Below are 26,061 nucleotides of genomic sequence, written 5' to 3' on the forward strand. Positions count from 1 at the left end.
TGGAACCGAGGACGGGCAGTAATGAGCAACTCCTCTTACAGTGTTACATATAGACCGGCCACGGTGTTGGGAAGCCTTCTGGAGACAATGGAGGGTTTTGAGAGGTCTGGAGCCCTCTGAAGCCCCTCTTTGATTGAGTTTCCTGGCACTGGGCTCCAGTGTTGGGACTGATTGTGGAGTGGGAGCTGTGGGTTCAGGGAGGGGGTGAGGACCCTCCTCTGTGCTGACCTTTCACAGACACAGGTGGGGTGGAGTGGAAGGGGCTGGTGGTGGAGAAGGAGGGGAGCGGCAGGAGAGGACTATTGTGGTGCTCTATGAATGTGGAGGTGGCACTCAATAACACTAGACCTTGCTGCCTCTGTCCACCTGCTGGGGATTTTCTCACCGCTACTTTCTACTAGTAAATTACTTGCTCTGGTAACACACAGTGGTAACACTTTGTTCCAGCACACAATCAGTGTTCACACTGATTATCTGATGTTATCTGAAGATTTTGCCATACAACTGCTAGCACAATTTGCTCTTTTTTTTTTTACTCATCCTAGCAGCATGGCTCTAGGGATGGAACTATTGGTCTGTCAGTGTTGGTTAGTCCACCACTTTGGTCCAGACTGAAATATATCAACAACAATCACATGGGTGGCCATGTTTTTACAGACATTTATAATCTCCAGAAGGTGAATCTGACAGACTGGGGTGATTGCTCCCACTTTTCTCTACCATGAGAATCACATTTGTAGTTTTGTAGTGAAATGTCTCAAAGCACCATCACCTACTCAAAATTCCAGTTTGTCCATTACTTTGATTTGTGACCAAATACATGCAAAACTACTGACATTCCCATCAGCCTCACCTATACTTTGTGTTTATTCTTATTTAGCAAATGTTAGCATGCTAAAATGCTAAACTAAGATACTGAAAATAGTAAACATTATACCTCCTATATATCTGCATGTTAGCATCATCATTTTGAGCATGCTAGCATCCTGATTTTAGCATTTACCTCTACAGACTTACAGTGCTGCTAACATGGCTGTAGACTCTCTTGTTACAGCATATTTTAGTTGTTTGTACATTTTTTTCTTTTACCTTTTTAAACATGCTGCATGATTTAAAGTCCCTTTTGTTTGATCTCTTTTACTTTACTAAATTCCATGATTAGGATTACTGACATGGCCTCAGGACAGACGTTGTCCTCAATAAAGACAAGACCTCAATGCCTCTGTCCACCTGCTACTTTCTCACCGGCAAATTACATGTTCTGGTAGCACGCAGCGGTAACAGATTGTTCCACTGCACAGTCAGTGTTCACGCTTTGTTATCTGATGCTGTCGGCAGATTTTGCTAGACTGAATGGTACCATACAAAGCACACACAGATCTAAATGACCCATCGCACCCGGCCTGCCTGTACTGTATCAGCACAATTCAAATTCCACCAGTAGAGTGTTTATTACATAATAGTGCTTTTCTAGAAAGGGCTGGTTACATTAGCTGTTGACTGGGAGCAATCACATAAACACTGCTCCTCTGTGTTAACCTGGCTGACATGGCCCACAGGAATTCATTTGGCACAAAACATCACGGTTGCCAGTTTTTGTGTGTTTGAGAGGAACATTTCCTGCACTGCCTGTCTCACACTGACTCTTTTTGTTGTATCCCTAAGCTTAAAGTAAACTCCACATATTGGCCCCATCTTGAGAGACCCTTCACATGTGGAGTAAGCCATCCGGTGCGGACACAGTGGCAAACTGAGATTCTAATCATACCTCTTTTGTTGAGCTCGGAGGAGGTTGAGATGTTTTTTTAGGGCTGAGCAGATGTCAAGCGTACAGTTTCTCTCCAAGGTTACTTATGAGATGACAAATGGGTCTAGGCCTCTTTGTCCCTTTTTTTTCCGTATGTCTGTGTTTGATGAGAGGGTTGATATCTTTTTGTCAGCATGGAGATCTGAGATCACCGGGGCATTGCCATGGATACAGAGTGCCCCTTAGGAGTGCAATTTTGAGTGGGTCTGCTCTGGGTAAAAGTGTATGGAGAGTGCCTATATTTAGCTATGAAACATTTTTTCTACATTTGCTGAACTATGAGGCTTATGGGTTATATTGTATAACTGTTATAACAGTATTTGTCTTTGCTTCCACGTGTGCATGAATATTTCTGTCTGCTGTATCAAAGGATTTGCTTGTCCTCCTTCAGCAGATTGGTTTTATGTTGATTACTTTCTCAAAGCTGTTATGTTTCTGTATCTAAAGTGTGTCTTCTGATGTTGTATTCCGAGGATTTTGAGAGTCCTTTTAGCTATTCAGAAAGCCAGTCGGCATGCATTCCTCCCACTCTCCCGCATTTGCTCATGATAATGAACCTCTGCTCAGCATATGAATGGCCTCACCCATAACACTCATGCAGCAGGGCAAGCACACTCAAGCTCCATCCTCAGTGTCTGACGTCCTACACTGACCCATACACCGTGAACACACATAAACAAGGAGGAGGAATGTATGCCAATGGTTTTGATGGAGTATGATTTCACACACGCACAAACATTCGAGGGGACTTCTAGGGGATATTTTAACATCCTCTCTTAAGCAGTAATTACAGTGTGGGGATCAGCTATCAAATAAAGGTCAAGTTCAGATCTGCACTTGCTCATTCAGCCTTGTGCTTCTCCTCCTGATCTCATTTTAATTAATGCTTTTTAAAAGTGCCCCTCCCAGCTCCCTTAATTCTCCAGTAATGAGCTACTGTACAAGTCAGGTGTCAGACAAGTGTACAGAGGCACTTTGGAGACTTAACTCTTTGCAACCTTGCTGCCATTGCTACTATATTAACTAATGATTTAAAGCTTTTGCAGCATTGTAAGGCAATGAAAAGATTGAAAGACCTCCAATTTGCCACCAGCAGTTATCCTAAGGAGGAAGAGAAGGCTTCATACACCCATTCCAATCATGAGAAGCCTCTCAGGTGGTGCGCTGGCATAATGTGAGGACATGACTCACTGACAGTATGTTATATTTAGCTCGTCTGCAATGATGAGATGAAAGCAAAACACCTTTCGGTTCCATTCAGGTTGAACAGGCAAGAATTTCCTCCTTAACACCGTCGTCCCATCTAGTGGTGCTGCTTACATCTGCATGTTAAAGAGGAGCCCTGTCTCAGAAGTGCCGGCGCCGGCAGTGATTAGCATTTGGGCAGAGGGGACAGAAAGCGAATGCCGGAGTGCTTTTGGCGTGTATAGAGAGGAAGCCTAGTGAATGCCAATGTGCCGTGCTCCGTGAAAGGAGGAGGACTAAACAAATTGCCGGACACGTTGCATTAGTAGCAGATGCCTATTTGCATCAAGAGTTGTGGCGGAGTGATAGGGAGGCGTATTGGAAACAGGTCAACGGATCTTTAAAGTCCTACAAAAGTTTAATATAGCACTTTCATGAAATAGGGAATTTAACTGAGTTTATAAGAACAGTTGTTAAAATTGATCCAGCAGAGGCCGATATATCCTGCCTTATCAATTATAGATCAAGATCCAAAAGCACGAGAGCATACATTTCCCATAATGCAGCCTGATAGCATTTATTCATTAGACCCCCCCGCCCCGTCTGGTAAATGCCATGTTAAAATCCACTCTGCTAATTTGTAACACAGGCTTTCATTAAAACTCTGGGGTATGTAAAACTGGTGTCTCTTTAGCATGTCATGATGAGGGCTTATTATTTGTAAATGTAAATAGATAAATGTTTAGATTGATAAATACTGCGGTTCACAAATCCAAGTATTAAAACCAGTTTAGTTTTAGCTTGCAGTATTTATCCAAACAGAAAGAAAAGGGGAGGATATAAACAACATATTTACAGTGGAGGAGATGAATTAAAGATCCTCACTATTGTCTGGTATTGTACAGTGCAGATGAAAGGGCCACGGCCTGTTTTTGAGCTGCAGGGTCTCCCAAACAACAGGACCCCAATTCATATGTTAACCACACCAATTATTTGCATATGGTCCCCCAATTATAAAAGCTAATGAGAAGATTATGGGAAACGCACGCTGACGCTGGCTCACGGAACGTCCATTGTGATCCTGTAGCTTCAGATAAAAGGCCTGTGAGAGGTATTAGTCAAAGCCAGTGAACATTTAACCTCATACATCATGGCTGTAGTTCACTGCTAATGCCTGTCCACTACATTAGCTCTGAATCCATAAAGCAATCAATGGCAGCTGCTAAATGGGACAAATTTCTTTTAGCATTTGTTTATTCCGCAGAGTGATAGCTTCGTTTTACATTCAGATCCTTTGTAATTGTGACTTTCTAAACTAAGCTTGAGGGACTGTCTTCTACAGCGGGGCATTTGAAGCGACTTCTCCCCACTGTCCCCAAAAGATGCTTAATGGCACAGAGAAATGGGCACGCAGCCCTGGGCGTGAATAGCTTGCAGTGACATCCTGAGCTGCAGCGGGAGCCGCCGGCAGCCTCAGAAAAATAAACTCTTCCAACCATATCCGTTTTCTCATCACCACCTTCCTGAGTGCTGAGCCATTCTCATCATTATACCCCCACATTCAACCGTCTGTAGGGGATCCCCGCTGCTCCATTAAGGCCATACCGAGGCTCACAAACCCCTGATTGCATGAGCCATCAATTGCACTGATTATGGGAGTTAATTAGGGTGCTTGGCATGAAAGAAAGGCTTGTCTTTCATCATAGATGTTAAAACTGTACACTACTGATGCAATAGCAGTGATTGTGTTAGTGTTGCAGTATTGCATCACTATTGTTTGGCAGAGATACGATTACGATATCTTTTCTAGTGGTTAGCATAAAGCATGTAGTGTAGTATTATCTGTTGCTGTAAGGCAAATTCAAATGGGCTTTTTTCCCTGCTGACTGCTACTGGTGTGTTTCAGATCTCAGTGCTCGTGCCCCTGTCAGCTCCATCTGTGTGCTCAGACAGGCCTTGACCCTCACGTTCTGCGGCCAGTGTGCATGAATGTGTCTTTGCCTATGTGTGTGTGTGTGTGTACAGCGCAGTATGTCCCACGTCTCTGACATGTGCACAAAACCAATTAGTTTTGGGACGGTGAAGTAGCTGGCCATGGGAAAATGACAATGGGGTAATTGAAGAGGCTGGCTGAATGAGAGGCCAGACAGCTCAGTGCAGCTTTTACACAAGTGCTGAGTGTTTTCTCCACGGACAAAATGAACAGTGAAGGTGGTCTTATGTCGTTGTGGACACTAATTAACATTAGAGATTTTCATTTTACTGACATTATTTTTTTCTGTAGAAATGCAACTAGTTAGGTTGTTTATTGGCATTTTAAGGTCCTTAACAGTGATATTTCATATTTCAGCCCATTTAACACAATTCATACATACTTTACATCAATACCAAAAACATGTGTTTCAGGTTTGTGTTTTTCCAACTGTTTCACAGAGCCATTGACTTGCATTCATTTCTGAACCGTACGAAAATCGCTTGCATAATAGCTTAATATTGTGTTGTCTATCACTGTGGGCATCAAATCTGCATTTTTTTGTCTAAGTCAGTATTATTGTTTCATGGCTAGTGAGCACATTAGAGCATCGAGCAGTTAAAGAGCCAGATAATTCCCTCAGGAGTAGGTAGAGATCAAAAACAGAGCTAAAATGTTAAGTGAATATTAGACATATTGCACAATCCAAAATGAATGCTAATATTGCTCCACATCTGTTGGATGTGAAAACAAGGATATCTTTGCAAACTTGTTCAACATATTGACTTAAAAGGTGATGAAATGTCACTGTGTTTGCATCTTGTATCCGCTGCCCCCAAGCAGCCAAAAGAATCAGTTAATGCAGTTTTAAGGAGCTAAAACTTGCTAAATCACTGGTATTGTCCTTTAAGTACTCTGGGGGTTGTCATTATGTGGTAGAGCCTTCAGTAATTATTGTATTGAGTTTACTTAGTGGTGAGACAGCGGCTCAGTTTATCATCATAGTCTGTTTTGAAAAATAGCTAAAAATCCTCTCTGGAAGTGTCTTTACCAACCTGTCGTGTTTCTCTCTAAGAGTCCATTTCCTGTTCGATTTTATCAGCCGTCTGACAGCTTTTGGCACAGCACTCCAAACAGTACTGTGGTTTTATCTCAGCCTCAGCAGTTTGCGCTGAAATGAGCTTTATTGACTTTGGCTTTTCCAGTTCTCTCAGCACAAGATGCATTGGAAGTTTCAACAGTAGTGATGGATATTTTCTGATTATGTGTCCGCTCGAAGAATTGTATATTCCAGTAAGAAATGGACTTTGAAGTCTAGTTTCTTTTTTAAGATCCAGGACTACTTTAACTTAAGCTCCAAATACACTCATTATGCAAGCTTTTGCCTCTTACCACATCGATAAGTGAAGGTTTTAGAATTAGGAACATGAATACTCCAATACTTCATCTGAATAGGGTAATATCAGACTATTTTCAGTCATTTTTATGCTCACTGTTCAATCAGGATGTGAGATGTTCCAGGCCCTGGTGGTTGGATCATAGTCTTCAGAGCCCCACTTAAGTTTCCACTGTCATCCCACTGTGAGAGGGATGTGAAGGGTTGGCCCCGTATCACTGCAGCTTAGGGATAATTATAACACACACAAACAAACGAATACAGGCACACATATACAGTATGCACACAAAGACTCACACATGCTGACCGGCTGGAGCTGAGCTGTTACACCTCATTAAATTGGGAAATGAATCCTGAATGAAGCCCTGGCTCCTTTCCAGATAAGAATCACCAGGCTTTCGGGGATTCACCATAAAATTCACAATTAACACATTTATTCTCTAGCTGTCACAGGGCTATATTTTCTTTGCACTTCATTTGAGACTGTGCATTTCCAAGTTCAGGATGTACTTTATATATATATATATATATTTATTTGTTTATTTTGTTTATTTATTTTTCAAAGTATAGTTCTCTTGGCATTAATAACTTTTTTACATCAGCAGAATTGGTTTGGTTGTACAATACCTTAGTCATCATCATGAATGGATTTTGCATAAATGACACCTGATCATAAATATAGCAAGTTGAAACATAGCAAGTTGAAAATAAACATTGAAGGCGAGAATCTGATGCAGGTATTCTGCTGAGAACAGGCTCAGCACCCCTGCCTGCGGCCTGCAAATGAGCTTGATAAAATTGCCCCCCCCCCCCCCCCCCCCCCCCCCTTCCTCCCCAGATCTTTTTATGTGAAATCCCAAGATGGAGCTGTCGGATGGCGTACACGGCTTTGTGATTGGGTGCCCTAGGCGAATAATACAGGGCCTCCCTTGAGAGGTGTAGTGGAAGCTGGGGGCAGCAGACATTAGCCTTGGTCTCTTCCCATGCTACCAGACACCGGCTCTGGGGCCAGTACTGAATCATGACTGCAGGGCAGCACTAACAAATATATCAGTTCCCGAAGGAGGACCAGGCCAGGGTCTGACTGCTTTGCGGTCTAGCCTTTGGTCCTAGACACGGCTTCCACCACCTCATCTGCAGCTCTGACCCACCCCACACCCGAAGGCAGGAGAGCTGTACATGTAGCTCCAGCTTTAATGGGCTCGGTTTGATTCTCTCATACAGTAACCGGCATTAAAATCCCAAATTTGTGATTTTGTGATAACGCAGCAAATTAGTCTGCCTGAGCTCTAAATTAAGCTGTGACATTTTAATACTGTGCCTGCGGATGCCTTGGCAGGCGAGCAGGATAAAAACAGGTCAGGCAGCAGTTTTAAAAAGACAGAAAACGACTCCTCCTAAGTTCTGTTTTCTTTTATCCATCATTTGCAAGCTGTGCTCACATTCATATAAAAATAATGAATTATTCTGATCATTTCATCGTGACAGTGCTGAATTATGCAGATGAAAATAAATTAAATGGAGCAAAGTCATTTTGACTCGGTAGTTATTATTATTCTCTGAAGCTTGGATTACATCGTGGTCGTGATGACCCTGACAGTGATTATTTTTTAACAAAAAATAATTGCTTCTGGTTGGATGAAGGTGTGATACAAGAACACTGAGCTGCCTGGACAAGAGAGGTTTTTTTTTGACCTGGTATGTTTAATACATACATTTCTGTCTATTCATAGTGTATCCACTGTGCAACACTAAAGTTGTGATGGAGGCATAATTAGATTGAACATTGTGTTACAGAGGAAAATCCTCACTTAATTAACAATTAATCAATGGCCAATTAGGCTTTCATCAGTTTGTTCAAACCTGCAAACAAGTCACCTTGCTTGAACCTGATCACCCTGTTGAACTTTTACCACCTGGCCCCACTGAACGGCGTCTACTAAGATGTCAGAGATATAAGATCAGTCCCATCACACGTTTCATACTACAACAATCTCATGAAAGTATGATAGTCTGAAATCTGACCTCAGTGCAGATCAGTTTGCTGGTGGCTCAGTCAGTCAGTCAGCCTGTCTGTCAGTCAAACAGATAAAGCTGAGAGTGATATGTCCTCTTGCCTTGTCCCTTAGCTTGTCATCTGATTGTCGGCTGATGTGATCGATATGGCAGAGAAGCCTAATGGCATCGTGGCTGCGGCAGTGATTAGCCGAGCAAAATGAGCCCATGTGGGCCGCGTCGGCCCCTATTGGAGTGCACTAGATCAAAAAGATAGCTTCCAGCAAACTGCACTGCATGGCAACCAACATCAATCTGTGGCCAGAGCTATATGTGTCTGTCCGGCTCATTCTCTCTTTGTTTCTTTCTCAGCAGCTGATGAGAAAATAGAACAAACTCTGTATTATGATTGATGGTCTCAGTAACTGGATGTGCTATTCAGCCCAGTAATCTCTGCTCCTTTTTCTATCCTCTTATCTTTGATGCCCTTTCTCTCTGTCTTCCTCTCCCTGTAGTTTAGAGCGCGCACGTGTCCTCAGACAGTGTGACCGAGCAGAGAGGCCGGGCGTCACTTTTTTTGGGGGCAGACCTTCGCGTCACACACCGATGATGGAGAGGAGGAGGATGGACGTAGCACTGCTGGTGCTGTTAATGGGACATCTCGCCACCACGCTGGAGGTCCCACTAGACCGTAAGGCAACAGGACACACACCACACAACACATTCAGACCCAAGCGAGTGTAAATCGACTGATGTTAGATATAAGTTTTATCTTTAAGAGATTAATTAGTCAATAGGCAGAAAGTTAAATTCTCAAATGTGATGTTTCACATATGACAAACTCAATATATTTGGGTTTTAGAGTGATGGTTGAACAGTTGGGCTCTCGGAAATTAACGTGGCGCATGATATGAGAGTGTTGTTGAGCCTCTCATCTGACTTTTGGCGAGACAGTGACTAAGAATTTTGCCAAAATGTGGAACTATTCCTTTCGTTTAGAGCTGCAGCTAACTGCAAAATCTTAGAAAATAGTGAAAAATGCTTATTGTAACTTTCCAGAGCTCAACATGATGTTTTCAGGTTACTTTCTTTTTTATCTGACCAGTCTAAAACCTAAAGATATTTATACATTTACTGTGTGTGACAAACACATTGTGAGAAATTGGAACTAGCAGATGATTTGAATTTTTGCTGGAAATTGACTGAAACAATTATTCATTTATCAGAACAGTTGCAGATGAATCTTCTGTCGATAAACTCATGGCTTCAGCTCTACATTTATTCTGTCAGTGTATCAATATGTAATTTACGTCTAGTTTACTCTGTCTATTACTAAAGCCATATTCCTTGTATTTTTTTAAAAGTTAATTTTTTGTTAATGGAGGAAACTTTATATGTTGTTGCATTATTTTTATGAAGCGAACAGGTCGACACAGTATTCCTCATTTTGACGAATGTGGAAAAGAAAAGAGTTTTCCAATCTGTCCTCCAGCCCTGCAGCCTGTTGTGCTGCTGCTGTAGATCTTTTAGATATTGTTTGGTTGGAGCTGCTCACCACTGGAGGCTGACATTCCTCATCTGGGAACTGGCCTCGTCCAAACCTTATTCAGAGGCACAAATAATGCAGGAAGATATTTTTCCCCACTAATGTTCTGGTTCTCTTAATTGTCACAACTCTTCTTTCTTGTTTGCTGATTCTTGGGGAAAACTCTAAAGTTCTGGAAAAATGTAAGTCTCATACCAGTGTGAATTCACTGCAGAGATTTTGCTAGCAGTGTTTTTTGTTTTTTTTTTTGTTGTGCTCTAAGGGTTATATTTGATCTTTTTGACTATATTTTTGTATTAGATTTTGTCTGTGTGATTTGCAGTGGACTTGCGTATATTGCATGCATTGATCCCTTTGTTTCTTTGTTTGCTGTTTTCGTTCTGTGTGTGTCAGCAGCGGTAGAGCATTTTTTTTGCAGAGCAATATTGCAAACAGCATGAGCATCTTATATCATTTGTTTTGTCATAGTCCATTAGTTATCTCCCCGGCACTGACAGGAATACATTAAGCGTCGGATCATTACAATAAAGTGAAATGTACCTGAGCGTTCTGCATGCTTTTTTTTTGCTTCTGTACATGTTGAGAGGTTTTTTTTGTGTCTGTCAGCAAACAGCCGTCTGGTTTGGTTTAACGACTGCTTGTGTGGTCAATGCAGCAACAGAAAAAGGCTTAGTTATGCAGGAAAGGTCATGATTAAATATCCTTCTCTTTCTGATCGCCTTTAGTGCCCCAGCCACCGACCATAACTCACCAATCCCCCATGGATTACATCATCGACCCACGAGAGAACATTATAATCCACTGTGAGGCGAAGGGGAAGCCTCATCCCAGGTAGGAATCCGTGAACTGTGGTTTAACATTCACAATACAGTTAGAAAAAGAAAAAATATTACAGTCGTGGATTCAACCACCACCATCAGTTAACGGCCTCAGCTGACAGGAGGTCTCCAGGAATTCGGTCTTAATTATTATGGGTAAAGTTCATGGTTGGTTTATTCAAACTTTATAATAAATAAAGATGATGTTTTTATTCCTGTACATGCTGCCCTTGCCAGAGGCTTGTTTTTGCTAATGCTTTTGAATCTTTTGCTCCAAATTATGCCATCCTCCTTATTTATCTTAGTGTAACACATAATTAATTTGCTGGCACCAACACTGCCTGCACACACGTTCGTAGGCAGCTCACTGACAAAATACATTTCTTAGCCCTTAAACTTCGATTTACCCAAATAAACTGTTACATTAATCCCAAAGTCTTATGTAACCCTCATATCATAACCCCCTTTTGAAGAACTGAAGTTCGGAACGTACAGAGTTTGTACACCCAAATCTTTTAAAAGCCTATTTTAAAGTACTGGAAAACTTGAATTTAAAGTTTTCTAAACATTAAATATTCATGACTAAATAAGCAACAATCAAAGTTAAGGGAAAAAGAGGGAGAGGAAGGAGGTTTAAGTCAATCTGCTTCATCCAGACTGTGTGGGTGTGGTTTAACCAGATTTGATTGACACTGATTCAGTTGTTGCTAAACTGTCATTGGTGATTGAAATACGATTACAAGATTTCATCAAACAATTTGTTATGAGAGAATATTAGCTTATGGCACTGCCCTTTTTTGTTTTTTGTCTGTCTCAGTTTCTCCTGGACGAGAAATGGGACCCACTTTGACGTAGACCAAGACACCAACGTGATCATGAGACCCCACTCTGGGACCCTGGTGGTGGACATCAGCAGAGAAAAGGCCGAACACTATGAAGGGGTGTATCAGTGCACAGCAAGAAACAAACATGGAACTGCTGTTTCCCACAACATAGTCATACGACAGTCCAGTAAGCTCCGTGCAGACTATCATACTAGTTCTCTTTTCATTTCTCTTTTCTCCATTTTCTGAAAACCATGCATATCTCACATCATATAAAATCAGTTCCTTTTTTTTTTCTTTTTCTCAAACAATTAAGTTGCATTTTCCATCTTAAGAGCACTCCTGAAAGGTAAAGGTGCATGCAGAAAGCAGCATGTCTGATTTCGCTGGACTTAGTGGATAGAGCTGAGCGTCCCTTTGTATTTTTCCTCTAGCATATTGTCATTCAGTTAGGCATTATCCCTCTCGCCTTGCCTCGTCACCTCTGTCATCATGTCAGCAACAGTCCATTAGCAACCCATATTTCACTCACGAAATATGGGAAATATTTCACTACACAAATTATGAGACTGCTCATCCACTGATGTGTGTTTCCTTTTCCAACCAATCCAGGGTCTCCACTGTGGTCAAAGGAGAAAATCAAGCCAATCGTCGTTCAGGAGGGTGTGTCCTTGGTGCTGCCGTGTCGACCCCCCGCTGGCCTGCCTCCCCCCATTATATTCTGGATGGACAATAGTGAGCACTTCATACACAAAGCTGCACATGCACATGATAATTGAACACATTCTATAAAAGAGTGTTGCTGACAAAAAAGACTTAATCTCAGTTGTGCAAACACTGTGCCTCTGCCATTCATAAGTTATCATCTCTCTACCTTCTGTTCTGTATATTTATTGTAATTACACTCAGTGCCACACTTAATTGGACATTATATATTAAAGGATCAGTTCATCCTTGCTGCAAAAAAAAAGCATATTTTTTCTCTTGCCTCTAGTAGCATCTAGCAATTCAGACTCGGCTTTAGTTGACAAAACTACAAGGGCCATTCAGTAGCTTTTGATCACATCACGCTGTCTTCCTCAGAAGGAGTTTCCCACTTGTCATGAAAATGTAGATGTTCAAATTTCCATTTTTCTAAGTAGTTTAAAGACTTCTCTTCCACTTAAGAATTGAGATTAAAAGTTCATTCTTGACAATGGAGACAGCAGTTGCAAAAACAACCTGGTCACAGTGTCCACTAAGTAGCTGTTCTGGAGCTTTCGATTGTATCATATCTGCTTCTTCATCAGACCTGGGCAGCTCCGTCTGCTGAGGACAATCCTGTGATATAAATGAAAGCGCCTGAGCAGCTACTGAGCAGACCTGGTGATGGGATCAGCAGCTTAGTTTAATTTCTTTTAAAAACTCTGCCCTTGAGATTTATGCTTCCATCTCAATACAATAGAAGTGATAAGGTGATTTATGGTTTTCATTCGTCAAAGGCAACCACAACATTTCTTCCCTGAGACTGTGGATAATCAAGAGAATACTCTATCAGTGGGGGGTATTTCTTCTGGAGAAAATAGTGCCAATGAAACTAGTGTTTTGATGAACTGGACCTTCAAAGAGCTGTACACTTCAGAGTATTTTACATTGCTGTACATTTCAGATTTCCAGAGGCTGCCTCAGAGCAGCAGGGTGTCCCAGTCCCTGAATGGAGACCTTTACTTCTCTAATGTACTCCGAGAGGATTCCAGGAACGACTACATCTGCTATGCCCGCTTCCCACACACACAGACCATCCAGCAGAAACAACCAATCACCGTCAAGGTCTTCAACCGTAAGTCTGACTCTCTGACTGTGTGTGATGAGAAGAAATCCACTGCTGGCTTAATGAGCTAGCATGACTGAGACGAATAGAGTGACAGTTTGTGCGTGTGTGTATGTGCGTGTGTGTGTTAGTGCATGAAAGGCAGTTCACTTACAGCAGTATGTGTAAGCATGACTGTGTAGGAGGGAAACATCATTTCCTATCTCTAATACCATCCTCAGAGACGCCAGTGGTCGTCGTCCCATTGAAAAGACATATTGTCAGGCACCCTGCTCTATCTGCCAAGCATGCGTTCATCTTGTGTGAGATGTTCTGTATACGCACTCTGCGCCAACAACAAAGACTGCTCTCATCAAGTCTAGCGTTCGCAGTTGAGATGCCGGCAGACTGTTCCCACTAGATTCTTGTGACAGTCATTCCTGATCTCTGACTTTTAAAGAATCTCAAGATTTGTTCTGTCAGTTTTAATTTCATGTTAATTTGTCAAAGCATGTGGGTTTTTTTTCTGATGATTTCAATTTGTGGTGTGTGATTTTTCTGTTGTGTTACAGTGGATGCAATCAATGACACAATGGCAGCTTTTTACAATGACACTGATTTATTTAGTGGTGAGTTTTGGCACCCCCTAGTGTTTAATCCCCAACCTAGTGCTCCAAACTCTAGCTCTTAACCCACTAACACTAACCCTTCATCCTGACAACCCCAACGCTTTGTGCAATTACACTGATTTATTTAGGGGTGGGATCTGGCACCCTCTAGTGTTTACCCCCAACATAGAACTGTTACCCACTAACACCAACCTTTAAACCCAAGAATCCAAGTCAATGCTCTATCCTACCTTCATTCCCGCTCTATCCAATCGAAACCCCTTTGATAACTATTCACTTCCTCCCATGATTTGCTTAAATTAGCACTGCATGATGATTCCTGTATCGCCTGTGCTTCTTAACTTGGACAACATCGGTACAGTCTTGAAAATCAGAACAGAGCTCTGAAAAGATAAAGTACGTATTAATTAAAAATAATTAGGTAACAATTTGTACACATTACAAATTTAATCAATAGACGATAAACAATTCATTTGATGCAAACGCAAGTCCTTAAAGTATAGATATGTTAAAATTCTCCTTTCTGTTTGCTTTGCCTCTGTCAAACAGCCAGCTGCAGTCTTCATTTCTAAAATCACTCTTTCCCTGCTGCACTGCCTAATTTTAGAGCACACCTAGTTGTTAATCTTCCTGTCACCAGCTATTCTCACCTCACTTTGTTTTGTCATTTCTTAAAAGGTCTTCACTTTTGTTTGTCTAAACAATTCCACACATTAGTTAACTCGAAACATGCCAGTTCTACTCTCATTAGATCACTCTCATGTCAGGGTGCTGATTTATCATGACAGCCATCATCATAAACGTTTACTTTGATTTTTTTATTTTCAGTTTATCAGATTACTTCTGTGCTAACTCAGCAACAGAAAGCAATCTTCATGTCTTTAGTTCTCAGTTTTATGTTAAGTTCATTTTAGTCTCTGTAATAACCCCAGAGGGCAATTAATTGGCAATAAACACCCACAGAAAGCAGTTCACTAAAACACAACATGGCAATAAAATTTACATCTAACCATAAAATATGGGTGTTGTAGTCTGCAATGAGGTGGATTAGTGCCCGAACACTGCAGACCCGTTGTAGAAAATAGGTTTCATCATACCCCAGAGTACAGTGAGGGAAGGACTGTGACTGTGAAGGGCCTGATTTGGGCCTGGACCTTCAGAAGAGAAGGTAACATCTTTCTTTGTGAATCTACGTGTGTGTTTGCGTGACTATAGAGGACCCCGTGGATGAGAGGAAGCCAACCTTCCTCACCCCATCTGGTTTGTCCAGTGCCAAGATGGTGTTGAGAGGACAGGTGCTGGAGATGGAGTGTATTGCAGAGGGACTGTAAGTGAAAGAATCCACCATTGCTTTAGTCCTGAAAGCCTCAAGTTCCCACCTGTTCAAGAGTAATCGTCACCTTTTGCCTTTCCCCTCTGTCTTCCTCCTTGAATCCAGGCCAACCCCTGAAATCTCCTGGACCAAAGTGAGTGGTGATCTGCCGGCCAAGCGCACATCCTTCCTGCACTACCAGAAGACACTGCGTATTGTGAATGTGTTGGAATCAGACGCAGGAGATTACCGCTGCACTGCCAGGAATGTGCTCGGCTCAGTGCACCACACCATCCGTGTCGCAGTCAAAGGTGTGCCAGTGATGAAATGCACAGTATCCAATCAGGCCAGACCTCCATGTGGCGGCACAGTCACTCCTTCTTTCTGTCACTTCATTCTCCCTCTTCCTGTGTCTCATAATTGATTTATGCACAGATGCCAACAGGGCAGCGTGTTCAGTGATTAATTCTCTAGCCTTCTGTTCTATTTTCAGCTGCTCCATATTGGATCAGTGGCCCTCCCAGGAATCTTGTCCTAGCTCCAGGAGAGAATGGTGTGCTGACCTGCAGGGCCAGTGGCACGCCCAAACCCACCATCACCTGGTCTATGAATGGAATCCCCATAGAGAGTAAGTGCAGCCTGTTCCTTGTGACTAAAACTCACTCTGCTTTGAAAATTTCCCATTTTTTTCCACAGATTTGTAGATACCTTGGCAGTGCATAGCATTATTTTCAGGGATGGATGTTGTTGGAAATTTACAATGCCTGATGACAGTGATGCACACAAGAATTTTTATCTAGAAAACTTTTTGTTTCTTTTTGTACAGATTAAACAAACAAGATATGATGTGATAATTGTTGATTTTTAGAGATGAGTAGGCTGATTTTTAAAGGGAGCCAGGCTAGCTGCTTCCCTTGTTTCCAGTCTTTATGCTAAGCTAAGCTAACTGGTGGCAGCTTTCTTGTCAGCGTAGAGACATGAGAGTGGTATCTATTTTCTCATCTAACTCTCAGCAAGAAAGCAAATAGGCATTTTTCCCAGAACAGTGAATTTTTGCTTTAGCACCAGAAATTCAGCAAAATGCTCTTGAAAAAGAATTAAAGTGCAATACACAGCTCTTGTTGGATGAAGGAATGAGAGCCCAAATCAAAAGTTAGCTGTTTTGTACATGCTTTGACTTTAACCAAAATTCAAAAAGCCAGACTTACATCTTATAAACCCCTATTATTCATGAACAGATTCCCCTAAAGATCTTAGCAGAAAGGTGGAGGACGACACCATCATCTTCACTGATGTACAGACAGGATCCAGCGCCGTCTACCAGTGTAATGTCTCCAATGACTATGGTTACCTCCTGTCCAACGCCTTTGTCAATGTCCTCTGTAAGTTCATTACACTAGATCAATTTGTACTTGAATGCTGTTTTCCATTTACATTGATGTCTGGAGTGTAATACCATGTCAATAATTGCTGCTGCCTCACTGCAGCGGAGCCACCCAGAGTGCTGACAGCAGCCAACAAAGTCTACCAGGTCATCAAAAATCACCGGGCCCTGTTAGACTGCGCTTCCTTTGGGTCACCCATCCCTAAAATTACATGGTGAGTTAATGAACATTTAACAGAGGAAAGAGTGGTATCATGTTTCTTCAGCAGCTCAAAGTGCTTTCGTCTGTTTCCTCAGGTTCAAAGAGAGTCGGTCCAGCACCCTGGACGGAGACCCTTACATCCAGCTTGATAACGGGACTTTAGAAATTCACATAGCTCAGGCCCAGAACAGCGGCAAATACACCTGTGTGGCTGGAAACACCCTTGGTATCTATGAGAACCACGTCTATCTGGAGGTCAAAGGTCAGAATATTTCTGTTGTAATAATAAGTCTGGGAGTGTACTCAAGTAACTAGCGCACTGTTATTGTTATTACAGTGTGTAGCTTTAAAGTATAGCCTAATTCCAAACTCGTGGCATGTAGAATACTGATCAGGTTTATAGTTTTGATTATCGAATGTATTCACTTTTGACTGTCCCTTCACCTTCCATCAGAGCCCACCCGCATCCTGAAGCAGCCGGAGTACAAAGTGGTGCAGAGGGGCAGGTCTGTGGTGTTTGAGTGTAAAGTGAAACACGACCCCTCACTCATTCCCACCATGACCTGGCTCAAAGACGATGGAGAGCTCCCTGATGATGAAAGGTCAGAGCTGTTGTTCACCATTGGAAACATCTCACCTTCGAGACCATTAACCCTGTGTTTGCTGTCATTCTGCACCAGATGTAATGGATCTTGTCTGCATTTGTTTACCCTCCTTAACTTAAATGAGATTTTTCTGTTGTGTACAGTATATTGATGTATTTTGTACTGGCTTGGGTTCTTATTCCAAGTTTAGCTGTCTGGCTGTAAAACAAGTTAAATAACTATAAGATTATATATAATCTGGAGGTGCTAATCTGTCTGTGTGAACTGCTTTGTTTACAGATTAATTGTAGACTCTGACAGTCTCACCATCACTGATGTGACAGAGAACGATGCGGGCGTGTACACCTGCATCATGAACACCACTCTGGACCATGACTCAGCCAGCGCTGAGCTCACTGTTGTTGGTATGTACGGTTTTGCAGAAGCTATATTTCACTGACTGACTGATTTTTAAAGCGTAACCTCACACTATCTCAGCTCTTCCCAGAAAAGTGAATCTGTCCAGTAACTCACACAACAGATTGCGTTTCAGCCCTTCAAGGTTAATTGCCTGAGAGTTTACTTAAGAGGGTTGGAGCGGATTTAATCAGCTATCCTGTCAGCAGCATGAATATTTAACTGTTGCCTTCTTAGCGAGCCAGATAATCTTCTTTGTTTTCTTATGGCTGACTGACCACTAAACTCCCTATTTCACTCCTGCCCCCCTACCTGGCAGAGGCCACACCAGAACCAGCTGTTGTCTACGGTAAACCTACAGTGCATGAGCACCCAGATGTGCTCTGCTGACATGGGCTTGTGTTGTTCGTTGGATGTTTCTGTTAAGTGAAGCATGTTGTGGCCTGAAGATTCTGTTTGTTTTTGGCAATCACAGAGCATTTTCAATTTTTTTTTTGTTTTAATTTTAATTTACCAGCATTGATTTGTTTGTCTTTCAAGTGTTTTTTTAATATAACTTTTTGTAATTAATTGTACGTTTTTCAATTTTTGCAAGTTTTGTAAGTTTGGATGTGTTAAAGCAGTGATGCAAAAATTAAACATTTAGCCAAAGGGGAAGCAATTTCCTCTCACGCTTCAATGAAAAGACAATTTGTAAAGCAAACATCTCTCCGTTGCGCCACTTGAGATCTTTTCAAATGCACCATTTCCTCGTCACTCATTTTTTCAAAGCATGCATTTTACTTTATCATTGCAATTCCAAAACATGAGCATCAGTTCAGCCTCTCTAGTGAGCCTGAGACTTGATTTCATGCAGAGTGATTATGGAAGATGCTCACATTGAGCATCAGTCGTTTCATATGCATGATGTAGTGTCTGCATGTTTATCACAGGGCAAATGACATTCTCAAATAGAAGATGTAAAGAAACAGAGGGGTAACTGAAAGGTGTGGTTGGTTGTACCAACATGCTTAGCCTTTATTATTATTATTATTATCGTATTATGAAAACAGATTAATGTACCCAGATATCCTGTTTTGGTTTTTGCTTCATCTTGTTATGGTATGAATCCTTCCTGTTATGTAACCATAATGTGAAGTCACTGTGAATGCCATTGCAGTACAATGTGTTAATGTTAATGTTAATGTTGCTGCCTGTGATGCCTCTTCTCCAGAGCACCCTGACCCCCCAACTGACCTGGAGCTGACGGACCAGAAAAAGAGGAGTGTTCAGCTCACTTGGACCCCTGGGGATGAACATAACAGTCCTATTCAGAGTATGTCGTGTGTATGTGTGTGTGTGTGTGTGTATGTGTGTATGTGCGTGTGGTGAGGATGGTACTTTGTATCTGTATCTGTGTCTTTCTGTTTTGTACTGAAAGTTGGGAAGCAGTTTTTAAAGGGTCACTGCTGATTTTCATATATAAAGTTCAGTCACGAGGATCAATATTCAGCATGTGAAAACAGCTTTATTATGTCGTCTAATGGTAAATGTAGGATCCAGCGCTTTTGGATTACTAGCCAAGGAGTACAAGTCAGGATATCTCTGCCTTTGCTGCTTCAGTTTCGACCATTACCTCACAACATTATGGAACTTAGAGGCTGAATAGCAGGAGTATCCCACTAATTCATTACATGTCTTTTAGCTGACTCTCCTAGGCAGAGAGTGGGGATCTGAGAACAAAATCGGAATTAAAAAGAATCTTGAGTCTTCTTAATTACAGTCAATCAATAATGTAGTCTGCAAAAGTCACTGGAAAAAATGAAAAGAGGAGAAAAACAACACTCCCTGCAGGCTGGGGAATGTTGAACGTTTGTAGTTTCATTTCAGTGATTACAGTGAATTTCAATCTTGACAAGTTTTCACAGCATAAAAAATAGCAGAATATTCATAGAAAAGTTTCAAACCATGAGTGCAGTAGTGTGTTACTTCATTGTCTATTAGTGTTGACAGCATGTTGGGAACACTCATTGTTCCACCGTCTCAGAGCACGGCTGAAAGAAGCGTATTTAAATATATTTTAGCAAACTTTTTGCTCTTTGAGATACAGTATCCAAATAAAGCTTGAGGGCATTTTGCGAATGTACTGTCAGATCATGTAGAAATTGTTCAGTTATGTACAGTACTTGTATTTTTTTTTTTTTCATTTTACACAGAATTTCTGATCCAGTACGAAGACTCACTGCACCACCGCGGTCACTGGCATAATCTTACCGAGGTCCCTGGAACCAAGACGACAGCTCATCTCAAACTGTCCCCCTATGTCCACTACACCTTCAGAGTTTTGGCCCTCAATGCTGTGGGTTTGAGCCGCGCCAGCTTCCCCTCCAGGATGTACAAGACAGAACCTGCAGGTAGAGACTCAGCTTCTTGTTTCTAGGTGCCTCATGAAGTTTCACTTGTAAATTAATGGATCTTGACAATCAAAGCTGTTTTATAAGTAAACATATCAAAGTAAGATAGTATACACATCAGCATTTGTTGAATGTCCCCTTGCAGAGACGAATTAGTATGTTGATCTGAAGCTTTCATTTTGTCTTCATTGATATATTTTTCAGCTCCAGACATGAACCCAACAGGTGTGCAGGGATTTGGAACAGAACACGACAATCTTGTAATCTCGTGGAAGGTAACAAAGTTGTACAAGGCTGTGAATTTTAGTCCTGAGGCATTTAATGTTGTCCGGGGACCACCATGAAACTTATGAACTTTCCATTGTTCTTCTTTTCAGAATTTCTCTTTTTATTATCAGCCACCAAAATCATACATTACACAATAGAAAATCACTAAATCATTAAAACTTTCTCTTCTGCAGCCACTGTCAGGCTTCCAGTCTAATGGCCCAGGGCTTCATTATAAAGTGATGTGGAGGCAGAAGGCAGTGGACACTGAATGGAACACAGTGACCGTGGCCAACAACTCCAAGTTTGTTGTGTCTGGAACACCCACATTTGTTCCCTATGAGATAAAAGTTCAAGCTGCAAACAGCCACGGAGAAGGGCCTGACCCAGCTATTGCCCACGGCTACTCAGGGGAGGACTGTGAGTTAGACCCACTCTTAAAAAAAAAATACTTTGTGCAAAAGCCTGGGGTCATGCATTAAGCTGTGTGACCTATAGCATTTACTCAGTATGTTCGCTTTTGTATTGAGCTGATCTTGTGTTCCTTGTTGTGTTGTACAGTGCCAGTAGCAGCTCCAGAAAATGTTCAGGCCGTGGTGCTGAACAGCACTCTGGCAGAGGTGCACTGGGATCCTGTGCCTCATAAATTAATACGGGGACATCTCAAAGGATATAAGGTGCAGTACAACAGATGAACATGTACACCAGTCCCACCAAACATTAGACACATAGATACCCTCAATGCTTACTGTACAAGATCTGTATCTTTTAGGTGTACTACTGGAAAGAGCGCAGCCTCCATAAACACAACCCCCATCATATGGAGAACCTGATCCTGACCTTCAGTGGGAACCACACCCACGGCATGCTACCTGGTCTGCACCCCTTCAGTGTCTACTCCTTCAATGTCAGAGTTTATAATGGCAAAGGAGAGGGACCCCCAAGCCCCACCCAGCAGTTTGAGACACCAGAAGGAGGTAAGAGAAGGAATGCACACCCTTTATGGCTCTTTGTCTGTCCTTTTTCCTGTTTTTCATATGACAACTGGAATTTTTAACATTTTAATTTGACTTATTCTGAGTTTATCCACTAACTCATCTGGAGTACATGGAACCCACAGTATTGTCAAGCATTAAAGCCACAGTCGGTGATCCAAAGGCAAACAGAGACAACTCTCTGCTAACAATAAAACACAAGACTGTATTATAATTCTATTATATTATAAAACTGCATATTGGAACAGACATTTGGCCTTATATATTATGAATGGTTATTAAATAAAAATTGACTATTTTCCATCTATAGCTCAAGCTCTTCAGTGATGGTGAAACTCATATGGTGATAAAGTTTTAAAATGTAACATGCATTCAGTTATAAAACCCTGGTTATAGTTGATGTTATAAATAAAAACTGGACAAGTTAATTCAGTTTTTGTAACTGATATGTCTTTTACACACACATACACACAAGCTAGAAATTCTTAAAACTACATATACTTCTTCTCCTTTATTGAAAAACCCAGAATCTGTGGATTTACATATATTTTTCATTTCAAAAGTTTAACTTCTGGATGCAAGGCATCTCCTAATTCACTGAAAAATGCTGCAGGTTTCTCTGCACGTTATTATGAGAGGGTCAAATATCCAACTGAAGGAACAATGAGCAAAACTCATTTTTGAGGGGAGGGGGACTTTAAGTATTAACATTCTGCAATCTGCATAAAATAAAACCCTGAGATCCTTGTCTCAGATACTGCGTCTTCAATCATTCATTTAAAATTCATTCATTTAAAATATTATTTTGTAACACTCTTTAGCTTTATTTTGACAAACTTGTGATTTATTTTTTTTCCACAGTGCCTGGGGCTCCTACTTCCCTGATGGTCACCAACTCAAACCTGGACTCTTTAACCCTTGAATGGAGTCCTCCTCATGATCGTAATGGACGCATCACTGGCTACACCCTCAGATATCAGCCAGGTGAGGCTTTCAAAGTAATTAAAACTGATCATAGCACTGGGCCTCAGTGAGCGCTTGTATCTTTGCCCAGTGTTTAATGTCACCTTCCGTCATGTAGTTTGTAGATTTGTATGTCATTCTTTTTCATGTCTTGTACTGCCATCCTCAGATTATGAGACAGAAAGGGTCTGAATAGTCAAAGAGCATTTCAAACAAGTTATTTTGCCTAAATTACAACAACACAAATTAACAAATCAACTTTTTTCACTCCCACTTTCTGCTCCTGAACCCTACACCTCTGTGCTCCAAATGCCTTCATTTCCACCTTTCTCATTATTGACACTCCAACCCCATCTACGACCCCCTCCTCCTCTTACTTCTATTCAACTTACCTTTACTACTTCCCAACTTCCACACCTTTCCATCCCATTATTCTTGTCACCCGACCCCTTCACCCCTGTAGTCAATAACTCCAATGAGCTGGGCCCAGTGGAGGAGCTGGCCCTGCTCGCCAATGAGACCTCAGTCACTTTGCCCAACCTCAAGTACAGCACACGCTACAAGTTTTATTTGAATGCGAAAACAGTCAGTGGAGCAGGCCCAGCCATTTCTCAGGAAGCTGTCGCCATCGTGGATGAAGGTAAGTAAACAAATGTAGACGACTAACAGAAAATGATCTAAATGGCATTCATGTTTCTTCAGCTGGAAAGCTAGACATATATTTAAGTTGATTAATATAATTCCTATTATAATTCAGGTAAGAGTGAGCAATGGTAAAGGGTATCCAAACTCTGCATTAATCTACAGATTGTATGTTTGATTTATACTCATGTCCAAGCTAAATGAAAGCACATCACACAACTCTTCAGTACGACATAATTTATTCATCATTTTCGATGATCTTACCTTCATCAGGGTGATTGATGGGTTAAGATGAAAGATTCCGTTTGATTGCAGCTTCTGAAATGTGAAAATTTGCTGGTTTTATCTGTTTTACATAGACACAACATTCAATTTAAAGAGCTTGGGGGAAAATGATGATGAGCATTTTTCTGACATTTTATGGACCAAATAATCAGTTGAATAGTGAAAAAATTATATTGCCTCAGATTGTTTTTTATGTGACATATGTTAAATTGTTTGGTGTAAAGTATAATACACATTATTCCATAGCATTTTTATTTTTCATATTTTACATAGCATGTTGTGCACAGGTTCTTCATCCTTGTCCGTGTTTAGTGGAACATGAGTGTGATCCAGTTGCATTGTTAAAAAGGTTCCCCATTCTGTTATGGAACTGCAGACCGATCATCTTACATTTAATTCACTCTTACATTACACAGCACGGCCACCTGTGTGGGTGGGGGGGGGCTATCAGACTGTTGCATGTTTTACAGACACAGCCATAGCTTCAAAACCCCACCGCAAGCATGCACTCCTCATGATTTGAGCAATTTCCCCTCGCCTCTTGCAAATTCTGCTTCCCACCTAAACGCTCTACTGAGTTCAAAGCTGGGGAAAGTTCAAAGCTACATCGATAAAGATGCCATGTGATGTATGCCTTTTTAATGTCATGTGATAAAACTACACAAGTCTTTTCAAAGCGCTTGGCTGCATTTCTTTAAGTGCCTTTGGTGACTTTGACCCCTTCTCACTTGCTTCCTGCTGCATGGCAAGGCTTTGCTTGGCATGCCAATGAACTGTGTGAAGCGTGCATAATGACTTCAGCGTCTGTCGTGTCTCTGCCTGTGGAAACTGTTTGTGTCTGTGTGTGTGTCTCTCGTGTGTGGTGCGGTCTTTACCCCTTTCCATGTTGTTTACAGGAAACACCCAAACCTCTCATCCCATTGCACGGTCTCCTGCACGCCGTCCGCCCCACAAGGGTACAGATACTGCTGCGATAGTAGCTCACTACATGACCGATTTGTCACATGATCAGCTTTCTTTATTCTTTTGTCGGTTTAGTGTTCTGATTTGAAATTGCTATTGTGTAAGCAGCGAGGGTTTAGATTCAGTTATGCTAATAGAATTTAATGGGACTATAATTAAATCAAAGCATGTAATTGCCAGTTATTGGATTGTCTTTTGACCAACAGACCAATCATGATGCTTGTCTTTTCTCTTGTGTGCTCAGCGCGGCCTGCGAGTCCTTTTCGGAATGTTAGCTCCTCGGTTGGAGATGATGGGGCCCTGATCAGTTGGGAGTACTGGGGCCCAGAGAAAAACGTTTATGTAGAATACATAGTACAAAACAGTAAGCAAAGCAACACATCTTTATTTTTGTCAGTTCTACTTACAGGTGGCAAGAGACCCCTACTTCATTATTGGCTTGTGCAGGTGAATAGAAATATTGGCAGTCGTGTTGACGTTGGCTTCTGCCAGTGTGGACCCAGATGTGATAAACAAGGCTTTCTGTGATTGGATCACTAATTACTCAGTGCTGTTATTGACTAGAGTCGCGTGCATTTCCCATGACAATTTCGCTGGAACTTATGTAGACAAACATCATAAAAAGCAGCACAAACATTTGTGTTATGCCAATTGGTTTTGACTGAAGTCCTCTCCATTGTTTTTATCCACCTGCAGTGAGGATGAAAGCGCTATGTCGTTGTAGTATGGCTCTCTCACACCTACTGTTTAATGAACTCAGTTAGTGAATATCATAATCATAGATCACAGTAATTTAGAGAATGTTGTTATCAAAAACATAATCTTGTGATCATCAGTCCAGTGCATTTCATATTTAGCTCCCCCCACATTTATACGCACGGTGGCCCTGAGAGCTCAACATACTGCCAGCTAAGAAAACACATGCAAATAGACAAAACAAAAGCAGACGAAGAAGGCATCATTGCCAATGTGACATGTGCAGCATGACGAAAACATCTACAGCAATGTTAGTGGCTCTGTGACCACAGTGACAACACTAGCTTGCTGTTTAGCAGGTATAATATTTACCATGCTCACCACCTTACTTTGGTATGTTAGCATGCTAACATTTGTGACTAACGACCAAACAAAGTACAGCAAGGTTGATGGGATTGTCATTAGTTGTGCAGGTATTTGGTCATAAACAAAATTGAGATTTTGACCTGACGGTGGGGCTAAATGAAAAGTCAGAGGATCACTAAAATTTTCAATTCATGGTAATCCATCTAGCAGTTGCCAAGATATTTCACTAAAGATCACTTTATGGTGGTGACAGAGGAAAAGTCAGGGGATCACTCCTCTGGTCACCATGAATGCAAAATTTCATGGCAGTCCAGCCAGTAAGATGTCTGCTGGCTGGACATTGACATGGATAGAGCCGTACTGTGAGACTTGGTAAACTGAGAAAATAACCAAGTCACCCAAGTCACACAGAATGTAATGGAAAGCAGTTACACAACGACTGATTTCCAGGGGACAATAAATAGTGTGCGTCACTTTTTATTACCCCCTAGAAACTTAAGTTGTTGTGTAACTCATTTCCATTGTGTCCCTTTGACTTGTAGCATTTCTGTTACACGTTTGGGTTTCTGTAATTGAATTTCTTCAATGTGTGTTTTTTTCCCAAATGCTACACACGTTGTCATGTTGCTTG

At 41.5% G+C, this 26,061-nt stretch overlaps 1 protein-coding gene across 4 annotated transcripts in view; it reads left to right on the forward strand.

Moving 5' to 3' along the window:
- Positions 1-26,061, forward strand: part of LOC121181882 (neuronal cell adhesion molecule-like) — a 70,819-nt gene that overhangs the window by 37,539 nt on the left and 7,219 nt on the right. For 2 of the 4 annotated variants that reach the window (XM_041038090.1, XM_041038092.1), the window contains 22 exons: positions 8,876-9,046; positions 10,627-10,732; positions 11,537-11,730; positions 12,156-12,278; positions 13,192-13,362; positions 13,905-13,961; positions 15,177-15,288; positions 15,400-15,584; positions 15,767-15,901; positions 16,512-16,655; positions 16,761-16,872; positions 16,955-17,121; positions 17,314-17,461; positions 17,744-17,868; positions 19,074-19,175; positions 20,056-20,253; positions 20,458-20,528; positions 20,715-20,940; positions 21,082-21,197; positions 21,293-21,497; positions 22,377-22,499; positions 22,942-23,118. In XM_041038090.1, coding sequence (XP_040894024.1) covers positions 8,962-9,046; positions 10,627-10,732; positions 11,537-11,730; positions 12,156-12,278; positions 13,192-13,362; positions 13,905-13,961; positions 15,177-15,288; positions 15,400-15,584; positions 15,767-15,901; positions 16,512-16,655; positions 16,761-16,872; positions 16,955-17,121; positions 17,314-17,461; positions 17,744-17,868; positions 19,074-19,175; positions 20,056-20,253; positions 20,458-20,528; positions 20,715-20,940; positions 21,082-21,197; positions 21,293-21,497; positions 22,377-22,499; positions 22,942-23,118 — 3,082 coding nt within the window. In that variant the 5' untranslated portion in view covers positions 8,876-8,961. Of the gene's footprint in view, positions 1-8,870; positions 9,047-10,626; positions 10,733-11,536; positions 11,731-12,155; positions 12,279-13,191; positions 13,363-13,904; positions 13,962-15,176; positions 15,289-15,399; positions 15,585-15,766; positions 15,902-16,511; positions 16,656-16,760; positions 16,873-16,954; positions 17,122-17,313; positions 17,462-17,743; positions 17,869-19,073; positions 19,176-20,055; positions 20,254-20,457; positions 20,529-20,714; positions 20,941-21,081; positions 21,198-21,292; positions 21,498-22,376; positions 22,500-22,941; positions 23,119-24,612; positions 24,733-26,061 lie in introns of all 4 variants that reach the window. The other 2 variants (XM_041038093.1, XM_041038089.1) reach the window with 2 other exon arrangements.

This window comes from Toxotes jaculatrix, chromosome 5, assembly GCF_017976425.1.
Source record: "Toxotes jaculatrix isolate fToxJac2 chromosome 5, fToxJac2.pri, whole genome shotgun sequence".
Taxonomy (NCBI): domain Eukaryota; kingdom Metazoa; phylum Chordata; class Actinopteri; family Toxotidae; genus Toxotes; species Toxotes jaculatrix.